This window comes from Centropristis striata, chromosome 17 (genome assembly GCF_030273125.1).
Source record: "Centropristis striata isolate RG_2023a ecotype Rhode Island chromosome 17, C.striata_1.0, whole genome shotgun sequence".
NCBI classification, from domain to species: domain Eukaryota; kingdom Metazoa; phylum Chordata; class Actinopteri; order Perciformes; family Serranidae; genus Centropristis; species Centropristis striata.
In genome coordinates this window covers 23,939,298-23,966,023 of record NC_081533.1, presented here as the reverse complement: position 1 = coordinate 23,966,023, position 26,726 = coordinate 23,939,298, and the positions used below count along the sequence as shown (strand labels likewise).

The 26,726-nt window shown below is 40.5% G+C and overlaps 2 protein-coding genes across 2 annotated transcripts in view; both read left to right on the top strand.

Moving 5' to 3' along the window:
* The window catches only part of dnah2 (dynein, axonemal, heavy chain 2), a 71,232-nt gene extending 65,820 nt beyond the window's left edge, over positions 1–5,412 (top strand). Inside the window, exons 85-88 of the mRNA XM_059354886.1 lie at positions 2,721–2,897; positions 3,355–3,429; positions 4,417–4,567; positions 4,740–5,412. Coding sequence (XP_059210869.1) covers positions 2,721–2,897; positions 3,355–3,429; positions 4,417–4,567; positions 4,740–4,894 — 558 coding nt within the window. The 3' untranslated portion in view covers positions 4,895–5,412. The remainder of the gene's footprint in view (positions 1–2,720; positions 2,898–3,354; positions 3,430–4,416; positions 4,568–4,739) is intronic.
* Positions 5,413–7,284: 1,872 nt separating this feature from the next.
* kdm6ba (lysine (K)-specific demethylase 6B, a) overlaps positions 7,285–26,726 on the top strand; it is a 100,532-nt gene continuing 81,090 nt past the window's right edge. The window contains exons 1-3 of the mRNA XM_059354353.1: positions 7,285–7,870; positions 10,902–11,077; positions 12,593–12,633. The gene's annotated coding sequence lies outside the window, so the exon portion shown is untranslated. The remainder of the gene's footprint in view (positions 7,871–10,901; positions 11,078–12,592; positions 12,634–26,726) is intronic.

The following is a 26,726-nucleotide window of genomic DNA, read 5'->3' as shown; positions in this document are numbered from 1 at the left end:
CCGCAGGCCTGTCTCTGCACTGACTCACTGGTCTGTTATTAAAGGTGTATTTACCCATCACTCTGCCTGGCTGCACAGACACACACTTATTGTTCTCCTCTGGCCAATCGCAGACACACACACACACACACACACACACACACACACAGTGATGGGGCTCTGGCTGCATTCCAGCTGTAATTCTGTCGGACTCCGAACACTCCATTCTGGCTTCATTATCACTGGACCTCTCTTTACAGTGGGGAGAGAACACAGCTTGCTGTCAGCCTGTAGTGTATGTCTCAGTGTGTGTGTCCACTGAGCAGGGGTCATCCAGGGCTGTTTGTGTTTATATTCAAGTATCTGATTCTGTCCCCATTATGGGCTGTGCATGAAAGGACATATGCAGATGTGTATGTTTCTGTGTGTGCATGTGCACGTGTGTATTTGCTAGTAGCTGTTCATCAGGTGGAGCATACCTCGGTGCTCTGTGGATGAACAAAGCCACCGTCTGTGGACTAATCGGAGTGTAATAAGCATAGTAAACCTTCCAAGGCCTGCTCCACTTTCCGAAAAAGACCCTGAGCTCATTGTGCTCTGGCCAACAGCTTATTACTGCTAGATGTACTGTGTGTGTGTGTGTGTGTGTGTGTGTGTGCGTCTATTTCCTTTTATAGCAATATTGGACAGCTATTATGGCTGCTGCATCCAGCTGAGCTTCTCTATTCTATTTTACTGACCCCTTGTAAACTGACCACTTACTCTATTTCTGTTATTTATATTATTTCTCTATTTCGTACTTTGGTTTACTTACCGTCTACTTCATCTTTGTATGCAGCTCATTCCTTTTAATCTTCCTTATTGTGTACCCTCCATTCTGCTCCCTTCTTTTTCTCAATCTCTTCATGCCTCATCTGGTCTAAGCAGCAACAACAGCCCCTCATAGAGTCTCTGTCCTTATTTATCCCTCCATCCCTTCATCCCTCTCTTCTCCGCCCCTCCTTGGCATGGCAGCCTGTCATTAGTTCTGAGCTCGCAGACTCATGGCTTTAATTTTGGCCTGCCTGCCTCTCTGTCTCCGGCCATTTTGTATCTGGTTTCTGCACAAGGATTTGATGCACGTGTATGCGTGTGTGTGTGTCTGTGTGTGTGTGTGTGTGTGTGTGTGTGTGTGTGTGTGTGTGTCTGTGTGTTTCTGTGGGAGTGTTTGGGGGCTGTATAGCATATGTGCATTGCAAAAATTTGGAAGACATGGACATAACGATTATGCAACTGAATCGTGGGTAATGACATGTCACTGATGCCATGGTGGTATACATGCAAAACTGTTCCATCCCCCTAATCCACTAAGTGTATACAGTATGTGGATGTGTGTGAATCTTTGTGTGAACATGCCAGGAAGGGTTGGTGTGTTGTGTGTATTAGTCAAACAAAATACATGAAAGGAAATAAATTGTATGTTCATCTACCCTAGGTGTTGTCTGCATATGAGCATCAGTAAGATTATGGATACAATGAGTATAGCACATGTGCCAAAACAGATATGCATGAAACACGGGTATGACAACTTTCCATGGAAAGATTGTAAAGTAGCTTATGTAGCTAAAGCAGCAAAGGAACTCCATTTAAAAAATATTATGATTTAATTAATATATCAATTTGTTGATAAGTTAGCATGATGATGTAGTTAATTATATTTCTACATTAATAATATATCCAGCATATAAACATTGAGCCAATGTAAATACATTATAACTTATATAAGAGTGTGTGAAAACACTGTCGCCCATAAAATTGGAATAATTTTGTTTTCGGACACAATCCTCTGTTAATTGTGGTTTTAGTTCCATCGTGATATGTTTGGAAGAGATTGACTAATAAAGTTTTGACAAGATATACACTTGATCCATCAAGAATAAATCACATTGTCACAATCATTTCATAGAAAGAGGTAAAAAATAATTTACGGTATTACAACTTTATGCAACTTTAAGCAACCGAGCACAGAAGTTACAACAACTAGCGAAAAGGAATAAAGAAATAGTTTAAATAAATAGCTAAAAGTAATGACCAAACCGTTCAGTAATAGCTGAATCAATTGTTGAATTTGTTCATTAAAAGTACCAACTAAACAGTTCTAGTTATTAACCTTAAGTAAGTAGTAGCTAAAAGTAACGTTAATGGGTAAACAATTGAAACAGGTACCTAAAAGGATTTAATAAATGGTTGAAACATTCCGCTTCCCTCCAAGTAGTAGCTAGACGAAGTAGTAGCAGTAGTTAGTAGTATGATTGCTGACCACGTTTAGACAGAAGGCGTGATATCAGGCATATATATTATTATTGTTTGTTCAATTAAAGTCAATGTCATGTTACCAGACATAAGCTATATCAAACATTTTACTTTAATCCTCTACATAATAAATTAGATATCATTAATACTCATTGTTACATATCGTCTCCCAGAATCTTTAATCATTGTCGTATGCTAGGTTAATTAGAGATTCTTGTTCATCTTCTGTGGTTCTCCACAAACATGTCAGTATCAAATCAACCAAAGGAAGTAAAAGTTGTCATATTCAAATTTAGGCATAACTATGTTCACACCTCACTTGAGAATTTTCACACAATTCTCCCACACCACTCACCACTGCATTATGAATGGCTGCCAACAGCTGGAAGCGTGAAATGACTGTAGATTTACCATGTCTCTCTCTCTCTGTCACTCTCTGTGTCCACTAGGCGTACCCCTCGCTGAAGCCCCTGGCAGCGTGGACCAGGGATCTTTGCCAGCGAGTCAATCAGTTTGCACACTGGGCAGAGAGCGCCCAGCCCCCCAACTTGTTCTGGCTCTCCGCCTTCACCTTTCCCAACGGTTTCCTCACCGCTGTACTGCAATCCTCTGCTCGACAACACAATGTGAGACTTCACACATCCGCATAAGCAGAAAGACAGTCACACTACATTAGGAAATACTACTTGTATTGTCTTGTTTGTGATTGATGGCTTTTATAATTTGAAAAGCTTTTACTATCTGTTATGTTCTGTTTCATTTTCACAGCACACATAATACACCTATAAAAACAGTGTGGGAAACACACTGGTTTTAAGATATACACTGCAATCTCAGCTCTGTGCTGGCTGGCCAACCCAACCTGCTGAATACTCCTTTTTTCTTCCTCTGTCGAGTCCATACATTAATCTCAGCCTCTCAGCATTTCACAGCCAAAACCACCACATTTAATATTGTACATTAAAAGAATTTGAGCATTATATTTAACAGAAATGCATTCATACATGTCAGTAACACTTAATGGCTCTATCGCTGTGAATGCTTTTGTTTGACCTTGAACTTTGTGTGAAACTCTTCTTACAGATATCAGTGGACACGCTGTCATGGGAGTTTATTGTGTCCACTGTAGATGACAGCAACCTCCTTTACCCTCCCAAGGTGACTCCCTATATGCACGTGTCTATTTCCATTCGGATTTCCATAAACTTACCATCAGACCACTTTTTCTGAGCCATTAGCTTTCAGCTGTCATCACTACTTTCCATCACATTTTTCATTTCTATTCAAACATGGACTCATGGTACAAGTGGGGTTTTTTTTGCCTGAAAAACATATTTTCATTCAAAGCAGTACGCCGCTTTGCATTCCTCAATCTGCTCTTGCATTTTAATTATTTTACATAGCACTTTTACAATTCAAATTTGGACTTTGGCAGAAAATGATTTCATTTGTTTTGTTGCTCCTTCCCTCTTTAAAATGTCTGTCATTGCAGCTCTTTATTTCTCACTTTCTTTTCTGTATCAAATTATCTGTGCCTCTTCTCACGTCCTCCACTTTACCCCCTCTGCTACTCCAAATCCAATGCACATTTCCAGCCCTTCCTGTCTTTTGTGCTGCTTCCCTCTTGCTTCTTTTCATCTCTCTGACTCCATTTTCTTCTGTCCAAACTGATCTTATTTTTTGCCTCTCTTCCTTCCTCTCTACCATTCTTCTCCTCCTTTCTTCTTATGTCCTGTCTCTCTCCCACCTCTCATCCCTCTTCTCCCCACCATCTTCCTCCCTTGGCAGTTTACCCTCACTCTCACTCATGACCCACTGCTTCCCATTCTACTTTCCTTTCTGTGCCACTGTTTTCCTCTTCAACTTCCTTCTCCTCTGTCTTTCTCTTGGCCTCTCTCCTCCCTCCTTCTTCTCCCCTGCAGCCCGCCCCCCCCCCCCCCTTCCTCTTGTTCTCACTCCTCCCATTTCTTTCCTTTCTCAGTTTAATTAACTAATTGGCATGGCAGTTTATCATAAACATTTTTTTTCAAAGCTGAATGCAAAATGTCACCTCCACACAAGTGTTTATATCTCTCACCCTACCTTATTGTCCCTTCCCCTTCCTCCCTTGTGTCTGTGCCTATTATTTTTCTCTCCCCTCTACAGGATGGAGTATATGTGCGAGGTTTGTACCTGGAGGGGGCTGGTTGGGACAAGAGAAACTCCTGTCTGGTGGAAGCTGAACCGATGCAGATGGTCTGTCCCATCCCCACCATCCACTTCAAACCTGTGGAAAACCGCAAGAAGGCAGCCAAAAGTGAGTTGTTGTTGTTGTTTTTTTTGTTAGGAATGTCCTTACTCACTTTTTGGGTTTCTCCATCTTTGTATTTAGTTTGTGATATCATGCCCTGTGGTTTTGCTGTCTCATCTCTGTCTGTTTTGTGTGTGTGTGTGTGTGTGTGCGTGCATGCGTGTGTGTGTGTGTGTAGGTATATACCTGTGCCCGTGTTACTACTTCCCAGTACGTTCGGGTGCGGCAGGGCGGCCATCTTTTGTGGTTGGTGTAGAACTCAAATCCGGAGCTGTGACCCCAGACCACTGGATCAAGAGAGGGACTGCTCTTCTCATGAGCCTGGACAATTAAAGGCCTTAACTCAAACACACACACACACACACACACACACACACACAAAGCTCCAACAGACAGCAAATGGAATTTTAAATTTAAACCCTGCTTCTTCTGAATTGTATTGTATAAAACAGGTTCTACCACCTGGGCTTTAACAATAAATAGAATCATTCTTTGATACTTTGAAGTTGGTCTGACACAATTCTGGTAAGGTCTCTTTCTTTTCTCTTACTTTTTTGTCTCCTTTCCCGGCTGTCAGCCTCTCAGCAGACCTGCATCAGTATTTCCATGCTGACCCCTTTTTACCCTGCTCAAACATACATACTTACACACCTACACACACACACACACACACACACACACACACAGGGAATAGACTTGTTCTGTGAAGTGCTGTGTTTTACTGGAAACTTTCTTCCTTGCAACATCTGGATCAAGTGACTGCCTGGTCGTGTAAGTGTCTGTTGTGATAATTGAATTCCATGGTAATCTGATGAGCTGTTGTGCATTGCTTGAACACAGTCCTGGGATATAAAACCATTTGCAAAATAACATAATTGGAAGTGAGCTTCATTGTGGAATACACTGCATTGCCAATGTTTTTATGAAGCTCATAATATATCACTTTCTGGCTTATTGACCTGACAGTTCTGGAACTACAAATCCATTACAATCTTTATTTGAACTAAAATTTGTTACTGGTAGTTTAAGAATAATGTTTGATTCTGTGAAAATTAGATTAGAAACTTTCACACAGTAACAACACATACATGCAAACAATGCATTTAAGCAAGGTGAGGTAAAGGATATTTTTATGCTAATATGCATTTCCCCCCAGCTGAAAAAAGAGGATAGAGGGAGGCAGCGACTGAAGGAGAAATGAACCTATTCAAACAAATGAATTCTAATGAAGCTTCACACACTAGACGTTTGGAGTCGCTCAGCGTTGTGAGAGAGAGAAGGCCCGGACTTCCCCACTGGAAAGGACTCAGCACAAACTCCTGAAAAGGAGGGAGAGAAAAACAAGAGAAGGACCCTGGAGAAAGTGAGCCGGGAGGAAGAATGGTCCAGTAATGAGAGAGGGGAACCAGAGAGAGGGGGGGCTGAGTTCAAGGTTGTATTCAGACGTAAGGATTGTCCCCCTGAAAGACCGAACACGAACTTCCTCAGGGTTTAAGAGCCTCTTTATCAGACCCAAGTCTGAGTGTGTGTGTGTGTTTGGGTGTGTGTGTGTGTGTGTGTGTGTGTGTGTGTGTGTGTACACTGGTGGTCTCTGGTTGGGTGGGAGATGGAGGGGGGCACTCATAGCAACATGCTGAATTCAAATTCAAATTGGCTTATTCTCATGCCTGGTTGTAACAAAAATATCAGACCTGGGAGGTGTTTTTTATGGATACAAGCTTAATGAAGCAGCTGAAATGAAGTAGAATGTAAATGTGGTGTGGAAACATTTTAGATACATTTATTATGTGCTGGTAATCAGCTTTCCTTTCTTATAATAAAATTGGATTTGTGCATTCCAAGGCAGGAACACAGTATCTAAAGTTTTGTGGTTCAAAAAAGTGCAAATTTCTGTTGCTTATCATTTCGTAAGAGCTGGTATCTGTGTTCAAACAGTGCCTGTTTTATTTTCATAAATGCTCCCAGTACTCAGAAAAATTCATTTCTTGGGGGCATTGTGAGCCAACTTCCTCCATCTGCTTATCCACTCAGTAACTGTAAAACACCAGCTTCTAAAATTCCTACGTTTTAAAGAAGTGTCGACATTTATTGAATATCTGTGAGGAGGGAATCCAAACTTTTTGGATGAAAACTATTCTCTACAGACCTGTAGACCCCTGTTTGAAAATGTACGTCACATTAGAGAACAAGCATGAGAAAATGAATCAGATTATAGTGTCTGCTATGGAATGTATTACCAGTGAACTTAATTCAATCTGCTATTTGTTAGGGACCCGTTGACAACCCCTCAAACACCCTGCAGAGCCAACTGTACCTCTGTGTGGGAGCTACAGTCTTAATGGGTTTGCCTTGTGCTTTAATTTGATTTCCCACCATGATCTTGCCCTAGCTTTCAGTTTCTTGGGAAATGACAGGCACCTGACAAGATTACCAGACATCTCCAAAGCACCACTTTTGATACCTCAAGTGGCTCTTGGCCCCTTTAGAATTTACCTCCAACTGAGAGTTTGACTCTTGAGCCAAATAGTTCTAAGGGGAAAACCTGGGGTCCAGTTGTTCTCCATTCAATTGTAGTTAATAATGGAATTTGGGCAAGTTGTACAGTGTGTTTGCCAGTGACTGTGGAGGCGGGGCAGTTAATGTCCAAGACTCTTCCACCGAAAATAAACCTGCATGAGGGAAGAGAGAGAAGGAGAGAGAAAAGGAGAGGAGGGAGGAGGAGGAAGGGAAAGAGCCTTTCAACGGGGACAGAAGGGAAAGAGTCTCCGTTTCAATGGAATAAAAACTGCGCAATTTCTTTAAGGACTGCCTGTTCTGATCGCGGTAGACCATTCTTTTTCTAGGAAATGGATATCAGTTGTGTTTTTGGATGATAAGGGAATCCGTGCCCATTGCAACCCCCGCTGCCTTGGAGGTTGCAAGAGCTGGCGATTTTTTACCAGATGGTCTTCAGAGGAGGAAACGAGCTGTGCAATCGTTTAGAAAGGCGATATGACTGTGCAGAGATGCAAGATCAGTGATGAGTCTATCCGTCATGCCTTGCCCATGGGCGAACACATCAACATTTTCTCAGCCTGGGCTGTGATCTATCTGCGTGTACAGCGCTCCCCGTGTCGACGTTTGCACCTAAACGCGTTATGGATGTTGAATGGGGTTTCATGTTTTTTTGGGAGAGGGCTTTTAGGGGGCTGCGTCATTCGTGGCTGGGAAAGGAGATGGACTGCTTTGCAGATTTTCCACTATTACAGTGTTTTAACAGCGAGTGTGAGCACGGAACCTCCCCAGCACATTTTGGATTGCACATAAAAGGTAAGCTTATGACTCTATCAGGCATACATGCTGGCACGTGAGGCTGTACAGGCTGTTACCTAATTGTAACTGGGAACCAATGAGACTCCATTGAAAACAACCTGAACTACAGTATCCCCATTCTGTTAAAAAGGACGCAACATTACAGCAAAAATACAAGCCACTACAAGAAAAATTAGAGAACTGTAAAAGACAATTATAAGTCTGGTAAAGTCAAGATTTTGCAAGGCACAATTACCATGCATCTGTGTGGAAACATACGCGTATATTAATGTGATTTTTCAGGGGAAGATTATATTGTATTATGTAATTCATAATGCCGTGTAATGGCTACACTACTCTAACTTTACACAAATAGGGCCGATAAGTTTCCATACTGCAGCGGCTTCATATTGCCGTGTTTCTGACAGCTGTTTTAGTTCGTTTTCCCCAAATTCATATCGAAACGTATGTTGGTGATGTCACGCTTTTACGGTAAGGAGGGGATAGTTTACGGGAAGGTAGGTCTGGAGTTGGTGATGTCGCAATCGCCGTGTTTTGATCACGGTTACACGTTTCTAAATGCACTAAAAGGCGATGGATCGTGACCGTGGGTGTGATATACAACGTGTGGCTGTGATATTTTTGTGGCTAGGGGTTGAATAGCGGCTTACTGAATGAAATGTGGGCTCGCTGGTGTTGGAGGAAGGAGTGTCGCATTTTCTTTCTGAAATGTCATGTGGTGAAGTTGTGGCGGGTTCTCTACTATTTCCAGGAAGAGCGTTTGAATTTTCTTCCCTTGGATTTTCTTCTGTCTCCACCCCTCTTTTTGCTGTTCCTGCACTCTAGGCATTTTGCCACTGGATGGCGACACAGGACAGAGAATTGGTTAATATATATATATATATATATATATATATATATATATATATATATATATATATATATATATATATATATATACTGTATACTTCTGGAGAGAGCACTCATCACTTTGCCTGTAGCAGTGCCTGAACCAAGGCCATCCAATTAATAACATGCCTTTTTATTTTATATCTCACATTTTGATTTTAGATATTAGAATAAAATTAGCCAGTATTGACATCAGATATTTTTCATTAATTAGAATGAGTAGTCTGCGCATTGCTAATTTCTTTATTTTTTACTGCAAAATGTATAAAGAATGAATTGAATGAAACTCAGTCCCTGAAATGAGTGAAATTAAAATGTGCCCAAGATCTCTATATTGGCCTTCTAAATTATTTGACTGGATTATCCTAAAACTAACAATCACACAGTCAATCCTTATATTTATTTGTGTATCTCTGTCAGAGTAGTCCTGCAGCAGGCCAAGGTCGTGAGCAGGTTGAGATTGTGGGTTTAAGTTCTGTGCAAAGTGCAAAAACAAAAAATAAAGGAATAGGTACGTACTGTGGCCACGGTAGCCTAATTAATAATGCAAACTCATTTTTAACCCATTGAGGCCTGAAAAACCGCTGGGCGATTTTAAAATAAGCCTCTAATTTTCTGGAAATTCTGGAAAAATTCTGGGGGAAAAAGTGTGAACTCTTCTATTAAATAAAAGATTTTTCAGCCTCTGTAGCAGATAGAAATGAAATTCAAAAAGTATTTGAGAGCTTGTACAAATACTACAAAATGACGTAAACGCTTTCCAGGCTTCAATGGGATAATGTACTGTTGATGTCCCACAATGCAGTGCGACTTGAGGAGGCCTGAGACCTACACAGCTGCAACAAGTAGCCTGAAGTTCATTGTACAGGCAGTTTCGGTACAGCCCCGGAAAGACTGCAAAGTAAATAATGAAGCAATTTTCATGTATACATTTAGCTCTATTATATATAGTTATTTCCTGAGCTAAATGCAAAAACTGAGAAGCTAACCGGACAGCAAGCATTTTACTGTGTACACAACAATGCCTCTGCCCAGGTACTTATAACCTGAGTGTACTGTAGCTCTCAATATGAGCTAGATGAGCGGTTAAATTCACCTTTGGGCTCATTTGAAAGTTTCAAGGTGTAGCTAATGAATAACTACCGGTGTTAAAGTTACACTTGCTACAATTAAATGCAACAACAATGCCCCTGAGACCAAACCGGAAATAAAACAATATTTCACTGGCTTCTTGCAAAACAAATGGTTCCCCATAATGTAATATACACAGTAATTGTTGCCTTTTCCTATACAAAAAAGTTTTCCGCCACACCACTAATGTATGTCATGTAGCAGTCACACAGTTACAGTATATAATAGTAATATATAGTGAGAGCGTTGGCTTAAACAACTCAGCAGGAAAAACTAGTTGAATTGGCTTTACAGCAGTAGAAAATAATATCAACTAAATTAAATTAACCAGACTTATTTGGTAAACTCATTTTATGGAACCATCCTCTGTTTACTGGACATATACACACAATGAGGCATTTTTTAAAATTCCTTCTGTATATTCATCCAGTCATTCAAAGATGCACACTGCATATACAGTTACTATATTCCCAAATACATGTTCAGTTACTGCCTCTCTTTCCCATCTTCACACCTCTGTTTTTAAATGGCTTCAAATACCATTGTTTCTTGGCTGCTGCTCGTTATCTATATCTCTACGACATTTACTTGATACAGGAAATCAATAGCTCAATATATCAATGCTTTTACTTTGATTAACATAATATTTGTGCTTCGTGACTGGAGTAATTACACACCAGCACTGAATCAGTGTATCTGGTATTTGTCTGATTTTCTACAACTACATGTTTTATTAGCTGTACAAATGGCAGGAGTGTGTATTCTCCCCTAGATGGCGACACATGCGCAGTCCAACCCAGATATGCTTGTGACCTTTGTGAACAGCTGTTAATTTCTCACAGTGCTGAGTTGGAAAGCAGACTGTGGCTTCTTAAAATATGTTGTCTGAATTTAACCAGTGGATACAACCAACAAATTTACGGCACTGTCCAGATTTTTACCCTCCAATAGAATTTTATTTTTATGTCCCTGATCAAATTTTTTTTAATTGTATCTTTCTCATTCACAGAGAAGGAGTGAGGAACATGGCCAAGCATTGTTGTGCTATGTATGAAGAACCACCAGCACCCGACTGAAGCCATCGGTGAAATGTCTGACCGACTGTAGGAAGAACGGGCATCACAGCCCGTCAAGATGGACTGCATAGTCTAGGAACGGCAAACACTGATGCCATTCCTAGTGATGGTATGAAGAAAATGTTCATAATATTTATTACATTTCCTCATATAAACTATCAACATCATATACACATCCCACCACATTAACCCTTTATCAGGCAAAGAACTATATTTGGTAACTTCAGGTAATATTTCGAGAAGTTGCAAATTTACTCGATTAAAGTGGCAAACCTACAAGAAAAAAAGTCGCAGATTTAAGAGATTTAAAGTGGCAAATCTGTGCGAAAAAAGTTGCAGATTTACGAGAAAAAAGTGGGAAAAAAGCAACTTTTTTCTCCCAGATTCACCACTGTAACCCTTAATAGGGCACTCATTGAAATACTTGCAAATTCCAAATTTCAACCCTAGAGAATATTGGAGGATATTACATACTGTCAGAAAAAAAAAACATACGAAAATAATATTTTGAGAAAAAAAAGTGGCAAATCTACGAGAAAAAAATGCGCAGATTTATGAGATTTAAAGCGGTGAATCTGGGAGGAAAAAGTTGCTTTTTTCCCACTTTTCTCTCGTAAATCTGCGACTTTTTCCGCACAGATTTGCCACTTTAAATCTCTTAAATCTGCGACTTTTTTTCTTGTAGATTTGCCACTTTAATCTAGTAAATTTGCAACTTTTTTCTCAAAATATTACCTGACTCTAACTACCAAATATAGTTCTTTGCCTGATAAAGGGTTAAATTAGACCTCACAGTTTATAGTAGTTTACCCCAAAATCAGAGACAACATCACAATTCACTGACATCTAAAGGTATTTCTCATAACGGACATGCAGCTAAAAAACTGATAATACTAAAAGAGAGCAAACAAAAAGTTAGCATGGCCATGGGGTCTATTGAGAATTGGCCTAAGGAATTTTTGCATTGGATTTTGGATCGTTGCAGAAAATATGCTCTGTTGCAAACATACATTTCTGATGCTGACACGTTTTGTTCAGCCGGATGATCTTCACAAATGAACGCAACTTTTGTTATATTTGAAGCGATAATGCAGCTGACAGAAGTAAAAAGCTAACGTTTTGCTGTAGCGGACTACACCACGGTCATATGGCTTCAATGAATAGTTTATAAACCTAATTTTTACAATCTACAAGATTTTTGAAAGGCATTGAAACACAAGACTAGAGGCTGTAAGGTGGACTAGTGAAAGAGTTCCTGTCTGTGTCCAGTGTGATTAAGTTTATTATCCCTGACAACCACTGTAGTCTCATTTAGCCACTTCTTAGCAACCGCCTTTTAAGGACACATAAAAAAACATAAAAATTCACAAATGGGGGTATTTACTAAGGTTTTTTATGTTTTACAACAAAGGGTTTACATCTCTTCAGCCTGTGTTAACCACAGACCTTATTTCAGGCATCTAACCACCAACCCATTCAAAATCCTCATTGAGTTTGAGAGGATATACCCCAGGGCGCTAAAATGCTAACTTACGTCCTAGTTGAAGAACTCATTCCTGTAACAGCAGACTAATTTAAATGATCCATATCAGACCCATGATTTACATACTGTTTTTTTCTGCAGGGGAGCCACCTGCATTTTCCTGCAAGCACCCACCTGTCCAGGTAAGACTTTTGACCTTTCACCCAGACTTTGACCTGCCTGCAGTGACACATGGGATGTGCATGACGCCACTGATTATTTATGTTAGGATGTCTTTGATTCCTGTTTTGTCTGTCAAGTTGATATGTTTATCTGAACTTCTTTTAGAACAATGAAACGTTTGACTTGTTCAAATGTACTGAAATATCCAGGAGGTATTTACAATATGTTCATGTGCCATCTCTCATATGGCGTGGTTCAATCTACGGTTTATAGGAATTTTACTGAGGAGACATGTGACACTTCTCTACTATTTGGTGGCTTTGTCTCCTTTTCCTCTGAAAGGACACAACTTAATTTGAGTTGCAACCATTACAAAGGAAATCCCAATGGTTTTGCACTATATAAGGTTATCGTTTTTACCCATTCTGTCTGTAATTTGGCCTGTTAGTTTTCAGGCCTTATGTGTGTTTGGGGTATAGGGTCTACCTCTGGTTTGAACCAGAGTCATTGTGACTGATATTTTGTTTTGAGGCCTTTTGTAGGCTTTCTTCTATTTTCTGTTTGTGCTGGCCTGCTGTCCGCCAGCTCGAACATTATATGAGCCATCATGAGCCAACTGGATTTGTTAGAATTTTTTTTAATTATTATGTCATTGTTGTCCAGCTGCCACTCTGCTTTTATCCAACCTGTTGTTTTAGCATGGTCTGTTCTATGCAGGCTACACAGTGTTGGATTTAATTCATGACTTGTTGACGGTTTAAACATTTAAAGTGTACCTTTGTAGATATAAGTCTTTGTCTGCTTCAGTAGAGCAGTTGCCATTCTCACCATGGCTACTTAATTGATTGGGACTGGGGCCAGAGACACACACACACACACACACACACACACACACACACACACACACACACACACACACAGATGCCGGCTCTTCCAAACACACATAGATCAGTACTACAAAGTGTGGGTTGTCCCGTCCAGTGTGTTGTGGTCTTGGGGCTTTCAGTTTGTCCTTGTCAGTAGTCTGGTCTGCGGTCAGCACCCGTTTTGTAAGTGTGTGTGTGTGTGACTGATATATAAAGAGCTAATAGGAGCCGGCATTGTGTGTGCGTGTGTGTGTGTGTGTATGCTCCTCCCTGCGTGTGGGTGTGACACACACACACACACACACACACACACACATACACACACACAATTAAGATTTACACATTCAACACCCTTACTGAGGCTTATACACACATAACCTAACACCATCTCTCTTTCATTTTCACACACAGACCTCAAACACATACATCTCAAACACCTCCACACCTTTCTCACTCAATGTTTTGATCTCCCTCTTAGGGACAAAGACACACACACACACACACACACACACACACACTCTCTGGTGCCGGCGTCTCCCAGGACCCCGCCGAGCCTCACACACCTGGGGTTTTCCATCACTTAGCCTGCTCAGCTTTATTACATACATTTACAGCTGGCCATGAATCAGATCCATTACACACATAAATGCACATGTGCATAAACACAATCCCGCTTAAGACTTAGTAGACACCCTCCATTATGCTTGTAGACGGGTACACACACACACACACACACACACACACACACACACACACATACATTCAAAGCACAGAATGTTACTGGAAGAAAGAAGGGGGGGGGTAAGATGAGCCGTGAAAATCAAGTAGTTTCTTTCTTCTTACTCTCTTGTATTTAACATTGTTCTTACTATTATATTACAGCCTTCACTTCTGTTGCAAATCTCTAAAACATTTTGTCCAATACTGTTTATAGTTTTAAAATGCAGGTACAGTATATGCTTAAAACATTAAGGAGCCCTGCTCTGCGTATGGTAGTTGATACATATCTAACTAAAATGAAAGGAGTCTCTTACTGTCTGTAGTTTATTTCTGTCTGCTTGTGTTTATGTTCATTGGGTCAAATTTACACTTGGCAGGTGTATTGCTGAGGACCCAAGGAAGTTTTAAGTGCAAGCTCTTGAGATCTATGACCATATGTAAAACTTCAAAGAGCATACTGGATTCAGCTGGAGAAAGAGAGAACAAAGATGTAACACTGTAGCAAACTCAAATAATACAAATCCATGATGTAGCTTGTAGATTAATCCTTTTGTTCTTGGAAATAGCCAGGCCCCAAATAGCTAGCTGTGATGGGCATACAGTGTTGCTAGAGGACGCAACCCATGTATGTCATGTCGGGTGTATTGTTCAGTACCCAAGGAAGCACAATGTCAAATGTGACATTGTTTGTATGAGCAGCTTCCAAGAAAGTTGCAAGCAACAATACTGAGGCAGAGTCTATTCTAGACAGGCACATTTGAATAGCCCCTGCACTCATTTGTATTCAATCTACTGATTGTGTTGTTGTTGTTGTGAAAACATAGAAGAAGAAATAATTCTGGGGGCATAAAAAGTGAGAGAGTGATTTGTCGATGAAAATAAAGTGCCTTACTTACCCTTGGTTCCTGTCTCTTCCACAAAAACCTTGTGGACATTTGTCATTCATTATCTGTGACACTGACTGTCATGTTGAATAACTGAGTGTGTTAATATGTTTGTGAGAGTGTTACTGTACATTTTCTGGTTAAGTATAATTGTGAGTGCTGGCATCAATCAGTATGACAGCGCCGTCAATCACAGAGACACACAGGTGTACTGTATCATGGTGGATGTGTATGAAAGAGATTTTGCTCATTATGTGCCTTAAATGTTGTACGTTCGATTAACAGCCTTTTTGTGTGGCATTCCCCCAAGTGTTGTTATGATTCAAGAAAAGCAACTTTAATACTACTAATAAATCTAAAGCCACAATGATGTCACGGTGCTTGACTTGCAGAGCTTGGCAGCACTTTTTACACCAGGGTTTTGATGTTGGCTGGTTGTAAGTGAAATAATTCCATATGCTGCACCTGGGACCAGTTTTGCCAGACGGTTTATTTGGACAGGGATCATATTTAAGACGTGGTAGATGACTGACATATGTTGAGCTGCAAAACTTTGCTTTACATAGCAGTTGGGGTCCACAGTATGTGGAATGTCCTGTAGACATAATAAATGAAGATACTCAAAGAAAGTGTAACCTGATTTCATGTCACATTACACTGTTTGTTACAATTAAGATTATGATTCACACTTTACTGGCCCCAGATATGCACAAGCAGAGGTAACAGTAGATGTTACTCACCTGTCCAGTTTGCATTACACCCTCCTCCATAAAATCAGGTGACAGTTTGAGAGCGTTCAGTGCAGAGCGTAGGACAGGACATTAGGATTTGGCATCTGTTTTTCCCATCTGCTTTGTCTCCATCCTCCTCCTCCTCGTTCTTCTTTTCTTTCTCCTGAATGCTCCAATCCATGTGCCATCCACATGTGCCACACACCCTGTGGAGGCAGCATAGAAAGGGATTTGTGCTTTCGAAACATTCAGTGGGGTTTTAACAATTCTTCTTTTGATTATTTAGTCCAACACATCACAGCATTAATGAAGAATTAATTTCAATTTTCATGACAGCAATTCCTTCTTGCCTTGGTTGTCTCAGTCTCCCTCTCTCTGCCGCTGTTTCTTGATGTTGGATGAAACCACATTTCTACAGAGATTTGAAACCATTTCAGACTCTGAGAATGAAGGGCAGGAGAAAAAATGTAAGAAAATTGCTTTTGGTTCAAATGAGAACAGATTTGAAGGAGAAAGATTCAGGAAGAGAGGTGGTGAGAGCTGACTCAGGATGCCTGGGGGGAGGATGGCAGGAAGTAGTGGGTGAGGAGGAGGACAGGAAATAGAGGGAGGGGGAGACACTCCTCTTCATCGTCGTCGTCCTCCTCCTTTTATGTCATCATCAGTGGTGTCATCAAGGGAGGAGTGGCGTAAGGAGGGAAGGAAGAGAGGTGGAGCTGACATCATCCGCCTCCTGGAGGTCTGTGAGGGCGTATTACCACATTCACCATATTAAAACTTTTAACAGTCACATTTATGCCATCAAAGGGCTTTTAATGCATTTAAACAACAGCTGGCAGAGAGAGAAAAAACCCCATTCAAGAAATGCTGAGTCCATGTGAAGAAAACTGGCACTGCATAAGAGAGGAGAAAGGCAGGAACGGAAGAACTGATTGAGCTTAATGAAATAGAAATGGAAAGATGTGAAAGAAAGAGGTGTGCAGAAAGAGAGCTCCTCTGCCTATCTGGTTACATAACCTTTCTGCAAAAGAGGGCATTGGGTTTGTTTGTGTGTGTGTGTGTGTGTGCATGCTTGTTCGCATGCAAGCTTTCTTTGTAGGCTGTGTGTATGTGTGTGGAGAGGTGACAGAGTTTGCAAAGAGGAAGATGCCCAACATGCCTCCTGTCCTCTGCTGTGCTTGTTTGGCCTGAGTTACCCAACTGTCACAGGCCTCTGTTGGTATGTTGTGTATTTGTGTGTATGTTTTTGTTAGGTGTGTGTGTGTTGCCACATTCACCAGTGGTTAAACCTCCTGTACCACCTGTATTTTAACAGTATAGCTATGTATATACCTGGATGTCTATTCCTATGAAGTGATTCAGTGTTGATGTGTACCCTATGTCTTAAGGCCTGACAGTGGTTTTGAAGGTTAGATGCTGCAAAATTTGTAATAGTTTCATTGCAATGAAAACCTATAGAGGGTACGGTGAAGTTGGTTTCCAATATGATGCAACAATTCTTACCTCAAACAACTCACAACAAACACATACATTGGGAGAGATGAATGGAAAACAAAAGTAATACCACAGGTTAGGGTTAGCAAACAATCACTGTTCTCTAGTTGGAGAAATACATCCAAAAAAATGATTTCCCTGATACATATATTGATTGTACCTTTCTACACTGTGGAAGTAGTGTTGCACAAAGCCAAGTCATATTCCAGCCATAATGTAGAAAGTCTGCCATCGAATGCCTTTGGGCAGTGTGTGGCTGAACACTACCTAGCTTTATACTGACACAAAATAAGTTGTGTTTTTTGTGCAGTTTGTGTGTTTGTCCATCTGTTAGCAGGACCATACGTAGGCGAAACAGCAAGAAAAATAAACGTGTACACTGCTAGCTGTAAACTTTTACTCTCACTCTCTTTATTCTCATTTTATATTCTGACTGACATTGCAGAGAGTTCATCTGGATACTTCTCTGAGTATGCGTCATGTAGTGCTTTGTGTAAACTATGTACTTACTTGTATAGTCAATGGGGTCAATTTATCATATATTTATCATGTCAATGTGACTGCCTCAATTATGCCCTCAAAATAGTGTAATGGTGTTAGTGCAGAAGCATTTAAATAGACACAGCATTGGTCTCAACTGTCATTTTATCAGTTGTATTGTCTCGTAGATAAACCAGTCTTCCCACTAGCTTTTTTCAGCGATTTGAAGGTTTTCCTCCGCTGTGTATTGCAACCTTCAGCCTAGACGTGTTATGGAAAGAGGATAGGTGCAGTTGTTGTTGTTTCTTTGAGTAAGAATAGGAGCTGTAGCAAAGAGGGCACAAGATGTGAATACTATCTGCATAAAAAAGAGATGTGGCTAAAGCGCTTACACAGGCTTTGGTAGATAGTGGATGTGCATTTCCAAAACTAAATCCCTTTCTTGAACAAGTCCACTGCCAACCCCCCTTCAAAGTGGAAACAAAAAAAAATCACTGCAGCTATAGGCTGTCTTGTGCTCTCACCCTCGGACCCTCCCTTCTCACCATCGCTCTCCCTCTTTTTACCCCGGCTCCTGTTCTGGCTTTCTGACTCTCAGGTTTCTCCCCACCCCCAAGCCCTCTACACCCCCGTGGCCCCCCTTTGACCCCCTGTTACCCCCCCATGCACCCCCTCACCCCCCCTCTCCCCAGGGCAAGCCCACAGCTCCCAGCCCTTTGTGCCTTCCTCTCCCCTCCCTCCTTCTCCACCTCTGCCTCCCCCTGCCTTTGTGTGTGAGAGGCCAGCAAAGGGAGAGAGTAGAGGGAGGCTGCAGAAGAGGAGAGAGTGAGAGACAGGAGTTAGAAGAGAGGGATCCTATAGATCAGATGTGAAACTAGAGCTTGAAGCCTTTTATTTGTACATGCTCTTACTTGACTTGTGAATTTGCACATGGGGTGAAGGCTGTGCATTCTCCTTGCTGAAGTGTTGTCAAGGTCCTTTTGTCCCGGTTTCATATACATCTGAACAAGGTGACAAGGCTGATTACTCATTTTAAAATAACAATTGTGCTCATAGCGGTGCTTTTTTTGTCGTTGTTATCATTTATTTTGTTTTTGTTATTATTTACCCCCTTTGTACTATGGAAACAAAGAAATCTTCATTATTTAAAAAAAAAAAAAACGAACTGTCATTAAGCCCTTCATTACACTATCGTTAAATGAGCACAAATTAAATTATACAAATGTATGAAACAACCTTTAATACAGCATTCTTTCGCATTCATTTTGCAAACATTCTTTAAAAAAAATGCTTCAAATGCCTTTTTAGCTTGCTATACAACTTCTTATCAGTGCTAACTAAAACTACTCAAGGTCCTGGAAGATGTCCTGCCTTATTGCAGCTCAGTCTTCTTCTCATTCAAGATATGAGTTCAAGATTTGAGTTGCAGAGCTGAACACCTGCCTGCTGTTCATGCTTTTGCTTGGAGCACATCGTTTTTTGTGCTATTTGTGCCAGTGCTGGAAAACATGATGATATGTTTATTTGCAAAGAACCATGTCTTTAAAACTGCATTTTGCTGAGGTTTTCTCGAGATGGTGTAATATTCACATCGGACAAAATTTTCTTTCACTTTTAATTGAAACCAGTGTTACGTCATGCCTAAAGGTCAGAGTCATGTCAAGTCAGTGGCTTTTTTACCAAATCAGCAGCTGGCTGCGCTAGCTAATGTTGTCTGTTTATGACAGCAAATAGCCAAAACAACAATGAGCCAGTGCAAAATGAATACACCACAATAGATGAACATGTGCATTGTATGGGATTCTAATGTTTGGCCGAAAAATCAATGCATCCCTAATTTGAACTTTAATATACTTAACAGTTATGTACCATTGAACTGTTATTGTCAAACAATTTACTTTCTCTTTCCAAGAATTTGATTTGCTTCACAATGATGTATACTATACTATAAACCAACCAGTGCTTTAAAAACACAGCAACTACAATTTGTCGTTTTCAATTATCTAGATATCTGTTTTGTTCAGGAAAGAGAAAATGGAAATGCCTGACACAATGTTGGAATGATTTTAGGATTTCAAGGTCACTTTTTTATTGAACTTACACAGTATAGTCCATTTTTTAAGCCACTGGAGTTCATGATACTATGTGTTGTACATGCTGCACTGCACATGTGTTAATGGTACAAAACACACATTTTTTGACTAAGAGTTGTGTCCATTTTGGATTACCATTGCTGACCATTTACCCAACCTGACAACCTTGCATATCAGTCCCATTTATCCACAATTATAAGACCATACATTAATGATTATGAATGATCATATATTGATCAAAGTATCAAATGCCCGCCGTGCTTTTTTTACTCAGGCACATTAACAGTTGTTATGTAAGGACAGAGCATACCAGAGAAGATGAAAAAAATCGTATTCTTGTAGTTTCATCTTCACCTATGATTGTAAAAGGCTCAAGGTCACAGCAACATTTAAACATTTCACACCACAGAAGGTATAGTGTGCTTCATGGCAGCTGATTGTAATTATCTGGTGAAAAAGACCAAAGTTTCATGATAGCCATGGCCTTTATAGTTCACTTAGCTTGGTTTGGCGTGCATAAAGCTTCTGTGCGGACTCTAAGGTACTCTCTAAAATATTATATAATATTAAACATGGACATTACACATAGGCTACACACATACAAAAATATGAAAATATGAGGATAACTGATGGCCTCAGAATACTACATACTCACACACAAGCATGTATGATACTCTCACATTTTCCACATTTGTACATATCACTGTCCTGTCATGTTTATCTTTAAACACACGCATTCATGTGGTATTTTAGAAACATACAACACATGCATAGACATATACGAAAAGGTTCTTGGTGTGTCCGGTAGTGACAGGAATATACTGAATACCCACTATATTTATGTGTATATGTAGTATGTCCAACAAGGGCTCAATAGGGGGCGATGCAGAGCAGAACAGATACAGTATAGTTGTGTAAATGACCTGACTGTGTTAGAATAATGTATCTCATAACCACCATTTTTAAAAGGCATTTTGGTAAAAGAAGTGGATTAATTTTGTTGTGATGTGATCTTCAATCTTTCTGGAAATCTGCTTCATTTTTTTTTTTTGCAAGGCTGTAAAAATATCTAATATCATAGAAGTGAGACCTCAGATATAACCTGTTCAATTGAAAGATTTTCTGAGAGTTGTGTCTAAACTCATCTGGCCCCATACAAACACATTCCGAATCAATAAACACAACTTCACACTTTGGCACGGGTCATTGAGTTCAGACAGTGGAAATGGGCCATTATATGATTAAGAGGGCTTTAAGTCAGCGCATCCATTGTTAAACACATTGGCCAGAAGAGGCCAGACGCTGAAGATGTCATTTACCGACTTACCTCCTAAATGTCTCACAGGGCTGCCAGCAGATAAACAACACACACACAGACTGTGTGACATGTAAGCACATGTGGGATGTGTGTGTGAGTTAGAGTGTAACAGAGCAAGACAGCGATAGAAGCTGGTGTGTGAATGTACGGATGAATGTGTTAATAAGCTTGTCTCAGTATGTCTACATGCATTTTACATTTACCGTCCACAGCACCACACATGCATTTTTAAAACCCAGGAAACAAAGCTAGGTCACGCTGGGTGCATTTGTGTGTGTATGTGCATGCTTATCTGTGTGTATGCATGCTCAGTCGGGGAGAGTATATTCCTGGAAAGCCAGCTGCCACTCCTGTTATCACAGTTAACTCGATTAGAGGAGCTTCTGCCGCCGAGCCCTCTGCTCTGATCGCTGCAACATGCACGCACACATGCACACCCATTGGCACACACATTGGAGGACCCCTACTCTAGATTTAATTGAATTAGTCAAAATAAAGTACATCGAATTTCCAACTAATGCAACATAGCACCCGTCGCACTTAAAGCTTGCGCCAGTAAAGCTCCAACAGTACGTGTGTTTTATATATATTAGACCGATAATATAAAAGCTGCAAGGGATGTATACAAAACCAAGAAAGTGAACAGAGTAAAAAAGGCTTCCTAGGCTTCCCAATCTGGCCATAAAAATACATAGGTTCATTGTTCACATTTAGAAACATTCGACTGCTTTAGTTTGAAGGAATGTCTGGCATGTTGGTCTTTAAATTCATTGCAGCCTCCAATGTGGCATCTTAATATGTACTTTTACAAAGTGTTAATAGAAAACAGCTCTCTACTGCTGTTGCACCAATTAACCTCAGTTAATGTCAGTTAGGTGGCCAGCCTTTCATATGAGCTGCTGACCTTTCCCAGTGATCATGCTAATCATTGATCACTTGATCAAAACACAGGCTACCATAACAGCCCATTATTGTCCCTCCCAAAGCCTTCCTATGGACGGCAGTTATAATTAGGCCCCGGGGTAATTGGCTGACTAATTGCTGTTGGTGGGATACATACATCGCCTATCGTCAAACCCACAGGGAAGCTCTGCTATTACTTTTAATTACCTGCTGTTAACTTTGACAAGTGACCCTGAGTGCTGTTTTTGGAGCTGATGGTTGTGTTTCGTCTTATGGGAGGGGACGGGGATATTGGATATCAACCTCCAGTTTGGTCACTGCCACAATGGCCCAGATGGATCGCTTCTGTAGTTACACACACGCACTCCCAAACAAGCACATACACACTATGGAGTGAACAGACATGCTGGCTTTGTAGGCAGCAGACCCATTCATCATGTGTCTGTTTGTAGAGAAGCTGCTATTCATTGTCTCACCTCCTGCTTATTCTTCATGAGCCGGCCTATCTCTCTACCTCTCTCACTTTGCCTTTCTGCCCCCCTCTCACTCCTCTTGTCTTTATATCTTTGATACTCTCCCTCCCTCTCACGCACCCTTTATATATCTTGACTCACTGAGAGAACAAAGAGCACACAGCTAGTTACCTTGTATGTGTCTGTCTGCTTGTGTTTCTATGAACTTTATGACGTGCGATATTCAGGAGGACTCATCCAACAAAGTTAGTTTTTCCAGTGACACAGAAATTGATTTAACAGTTGTTTTTTTTGTTTTTTTAATGGATTATAAACAGGTAAAAAGCCTGAGCAGACACCTTCTATGAGTTCCTTCAGATAATATCAGCACCCATCATGGCAGTTCATACACATAACAAGAGGAGAAGTACAAGGAAGATTACATATACTCACATACAAGAAGTACTAAGACCACACCCATTACACAGTAGGGGCATTTTCTTGGAAACAATTATTTCATATATTAACATGTTTTTGTTATGTTGTTTTTGTCATGGCTTCTCTCACACAGAATATTACGCAGCAAAAACATAGTTTTTCCTGGAATGAGGTCAGTTTTTCTTAGATTTTGTTCTGTGCATAAAAGCATCAACTAAACAGATTGTGCAGAATGGCATAACATCATAACTATACTTGAGGAATATAAAACAACAACATGGAGTCCATGTAGTCCAAACCAAGACAACAAGCTTTCCCTTCTGTTCTTACCTTTCACAATAAAAGCCCTAGAAATACACACTAAGTAACTTCTTAGTACAGGGAACTTAGATTCACTCAGAGTGTTTTGCTAAAAGCAAAGTAAATAGCTTACATTAGTTTGGACTATACAACAACTTACCTCAGACAGACTGCCAGATGCTGCTCTAGGTCAGTAGGTCAATAGAATCCCAGTAAAAAATCTATTACCATCCGTGTTGTAACTCACAAATTTGCATTGCTGTTGAAGTGTAAAGTATTTTGCATTTTCCTGACGTTTATTCGACACACCCTTGGTGTATAAAGGGCTTACCTGACCTTACCTTACCTTACCTTTCAACACTTGAGTTGGAGTCAAGAATGATGTCGCCTCATCTATATATTCTGTTGTCACTTTTATTTTTCAGTACCCAGTACTCTTTGTATGTATCTCTTTGTAGTTGTGCTGTTTAGAAATTGTTTAAGAATAATAATCCTGCTCAAAGTAAAAAAAAACAAATGTATAACACTCTCAGCTTTGAACTTTACGCTCTCATGTAATTCAGTCTAGTTGATTTCACACGATGTTAATGTTGTCCTTTTTAGGATGAGTATAATACAGCTGACCTGAATGAATAATGCATGTTTACTCACCACCAGAAGCCTCGTTGTTGGTGTTTAGCCATGTAAAGAACAGAAAAAGCAAATACACTCGTCAAATAACCTTGCTGTGAAGTAACCTTGTTCCTACTTTATCCATGAATGCTGCTGATTTAATTTTCTCTTGACCCATGGTGCGTATGTGGAGAAGGAGTTATTGAAATGTCACCAAGTGCTAGAAGACAAACTGCCTGAACAACTTTAACAGAAAAACAGCTTGAGGTGCTTTTCAACCACGACACTATCATGATAATTGCCAGAGCATTTACAGAGTAAATGTACGTGTGTGAAAGGAACTTCAGATTCACCTCCCAACCATAAGCATGGATGTGAGGATGGTTTACTTTAATAGGACTACTGACAGAAATGCAGAGTGTGACAGTGTGTTTATACTCATTATTTGCATCTGTGGGTACTGATCAAAGCATTTCCTGGGTTTTCTGTGCAGGATGAACTCTAATTCCAGCTCTCCAGAGTTCTCTGCTGTTTGTAACACTTTGGCACGTGATTACACATTCACAGGTGTGGAGACACAGCAGAGTTAGCTGAGTTAGCTTGTCTGCCATGTGAGTTTTGTTTATATCTCTGGTGTTTCAAGAGTAATTGCTTTGGCCTGAACTCATCAAGGATTGGTCAGCTTTGCACTGTATATACAGTTTGGTTTGTGTGCATGTGCGTCTGTGTGTGTGTACACTACAAAGGCCACATCCCAGGGCCAAGAGCAGGGTTGTGTTGCCATGGTGAAAATGAAATCCAAAATGCAGAGTTGCAAGGAAACCCCTGATTGGCTGAGGAGCCATGCATGGGATTGTGATGCATGCTGTCAGCTGGCCAATGGGACGCAAGCTGAGCCAGGGCTGTTGCTAAGGGGAGTAGCTTGGATCAGAGTCAGCTGGGTTTTCTCTCCCTCTCTCTCTCTCTCCCTCTCTCTCTCCTCTCTCTCTCTGCATCTCCCAGTCAATTTCTGGCTCGCTCGTCCCTTCTCTCCTGCTGCTCACTCTGCCTTTGCCCTCATTGACTCCTTCTCCCCCTCCTTCCCCTTCCTGTCTCCCCATCGCTCTCCCCCTGCATTTTCTTTTTTTTTTTTGCACTTCTACACGTGCGAAAGGGGAAAGAGCACATGTTGAAAAATTCACTGAATATTTCATGCAGCTTGTTGTGTGGGGCTGGGGCTATATCCAAAGAAGCCCTGCACACAAAGTGGTGTGTGTGTGTTTGCCTGCATGCACAGAAGTTTAAATGTTTTTGTCTGTTTATTTTATTGTGTGTGCTTTCTGAGTATGTGCATTGTCTGGGCTTTTGATTATGTGGGATTGTTCTTGCCTTTGTATGTTTTGTTCGTGCCTATTTGTGTCTTTCTACCTTTCTATGTGTGATTGTACTCTTATTTGTATTTATACTGTCTTCTACCTCTGTGTTTGTATGTTTCTGGTCTTTTAGGAGTGTGTAGGGGGTCGTGTGTTTTTTGTGTGTTTACTGTCTGTAGGTTTATGTTGGGGAGCTCTCCAGGGACTTGGGGCTCTCTAGCTGAAGTGGGGTGTGTTTGAACGCGAGCCAGATAGCATTGGGTACGCGCTTGGAGTCACGTAGGGCTGAACCCCCTCCACCCACCCAGTACCCCATACCCAATGCTGGGGCATTGCCACTATTCACTTCACACCATATATCTGTACCCTGCTGAACAAAACTGCTGACTTCAGCTTTTTTTTTACAAGTTATGTCAATGTCTGCTGCAGCTGCAATTAGTAATATGATGTCAAAAATGAAGACATTTATGACATTAATGATCGCTGTAAGATAAACTAATTAAATAGAATAAGCTGAATGTGAAATAACAAATTGTGCAGACAAATCTACATTTGTAAATCCTAAGCTTCAAGTGTAGCCTACAGGATGTGTCAGTGGATATACACTACAAGATGGCAAGTCTCAAGCAGTCACATGACATGTCAATCACACATTTCAACTCGTTGCCACTGATTCCCATAAAACATGGCTCTATGTGATAAAGTGGTTGCCATGCCAACTCTTGTATAACCAAGGTGTCAGTTAATGGTCTTGTTGATTTCTCCGTTTTTTCTTGTCGCTTTTCATGCAACCTGGACTCCAGCTTACTGACATACATACACACTACATAAGCACAAATTAGTGTTGTATTAACGCCGTAACTAAAATGTGTTTTTGTTATTGCTAATGATCGAGATTTTGCTTACGTGAATAAAGATAAAATATACAAACATTGTTCAGATGGTGAAGTTGAGGCAATTAAGCAATATCTGGAAAATGACTTGCCTTGACGCCACTGAAATTAGTCTTTCGCTGTTTAATTTCCCACATTTTGAACAGAAAATCAAATTACAGTAGTCTGAGTCAAATCTGTCTGACTTTATTAACGTCACTTTGTTTGCCTCCACTGCCATTATGTGTGTTAATGACACTCATTGTGCATAGGAGTAGGCTGAGGTATTGCGTGTGCATCCACTCATGAGAATGTGGGTTAGCATCAGTCACATAGACTCATCATCAATTATTTATTTATGACAGAGTTGCTGGATGAGTTGTCAACTGTCCGGCTTTATTTGATGTGTGCATGTTGTTCTCCAGGCGGTGTAAATGGAGCTTAATATCTTGATGAAGCTAGATGAATAAGGAGATCTGAGTATTGGACTGAGTCATGTTATACTCAGTGATAGTCAATGATCAAACTTTGCCAAGAGGCAGCCACCACACAAAGAAAGACCTTTTTGTTCATTTTTGGAAAGGCAGGAAAATTGTAC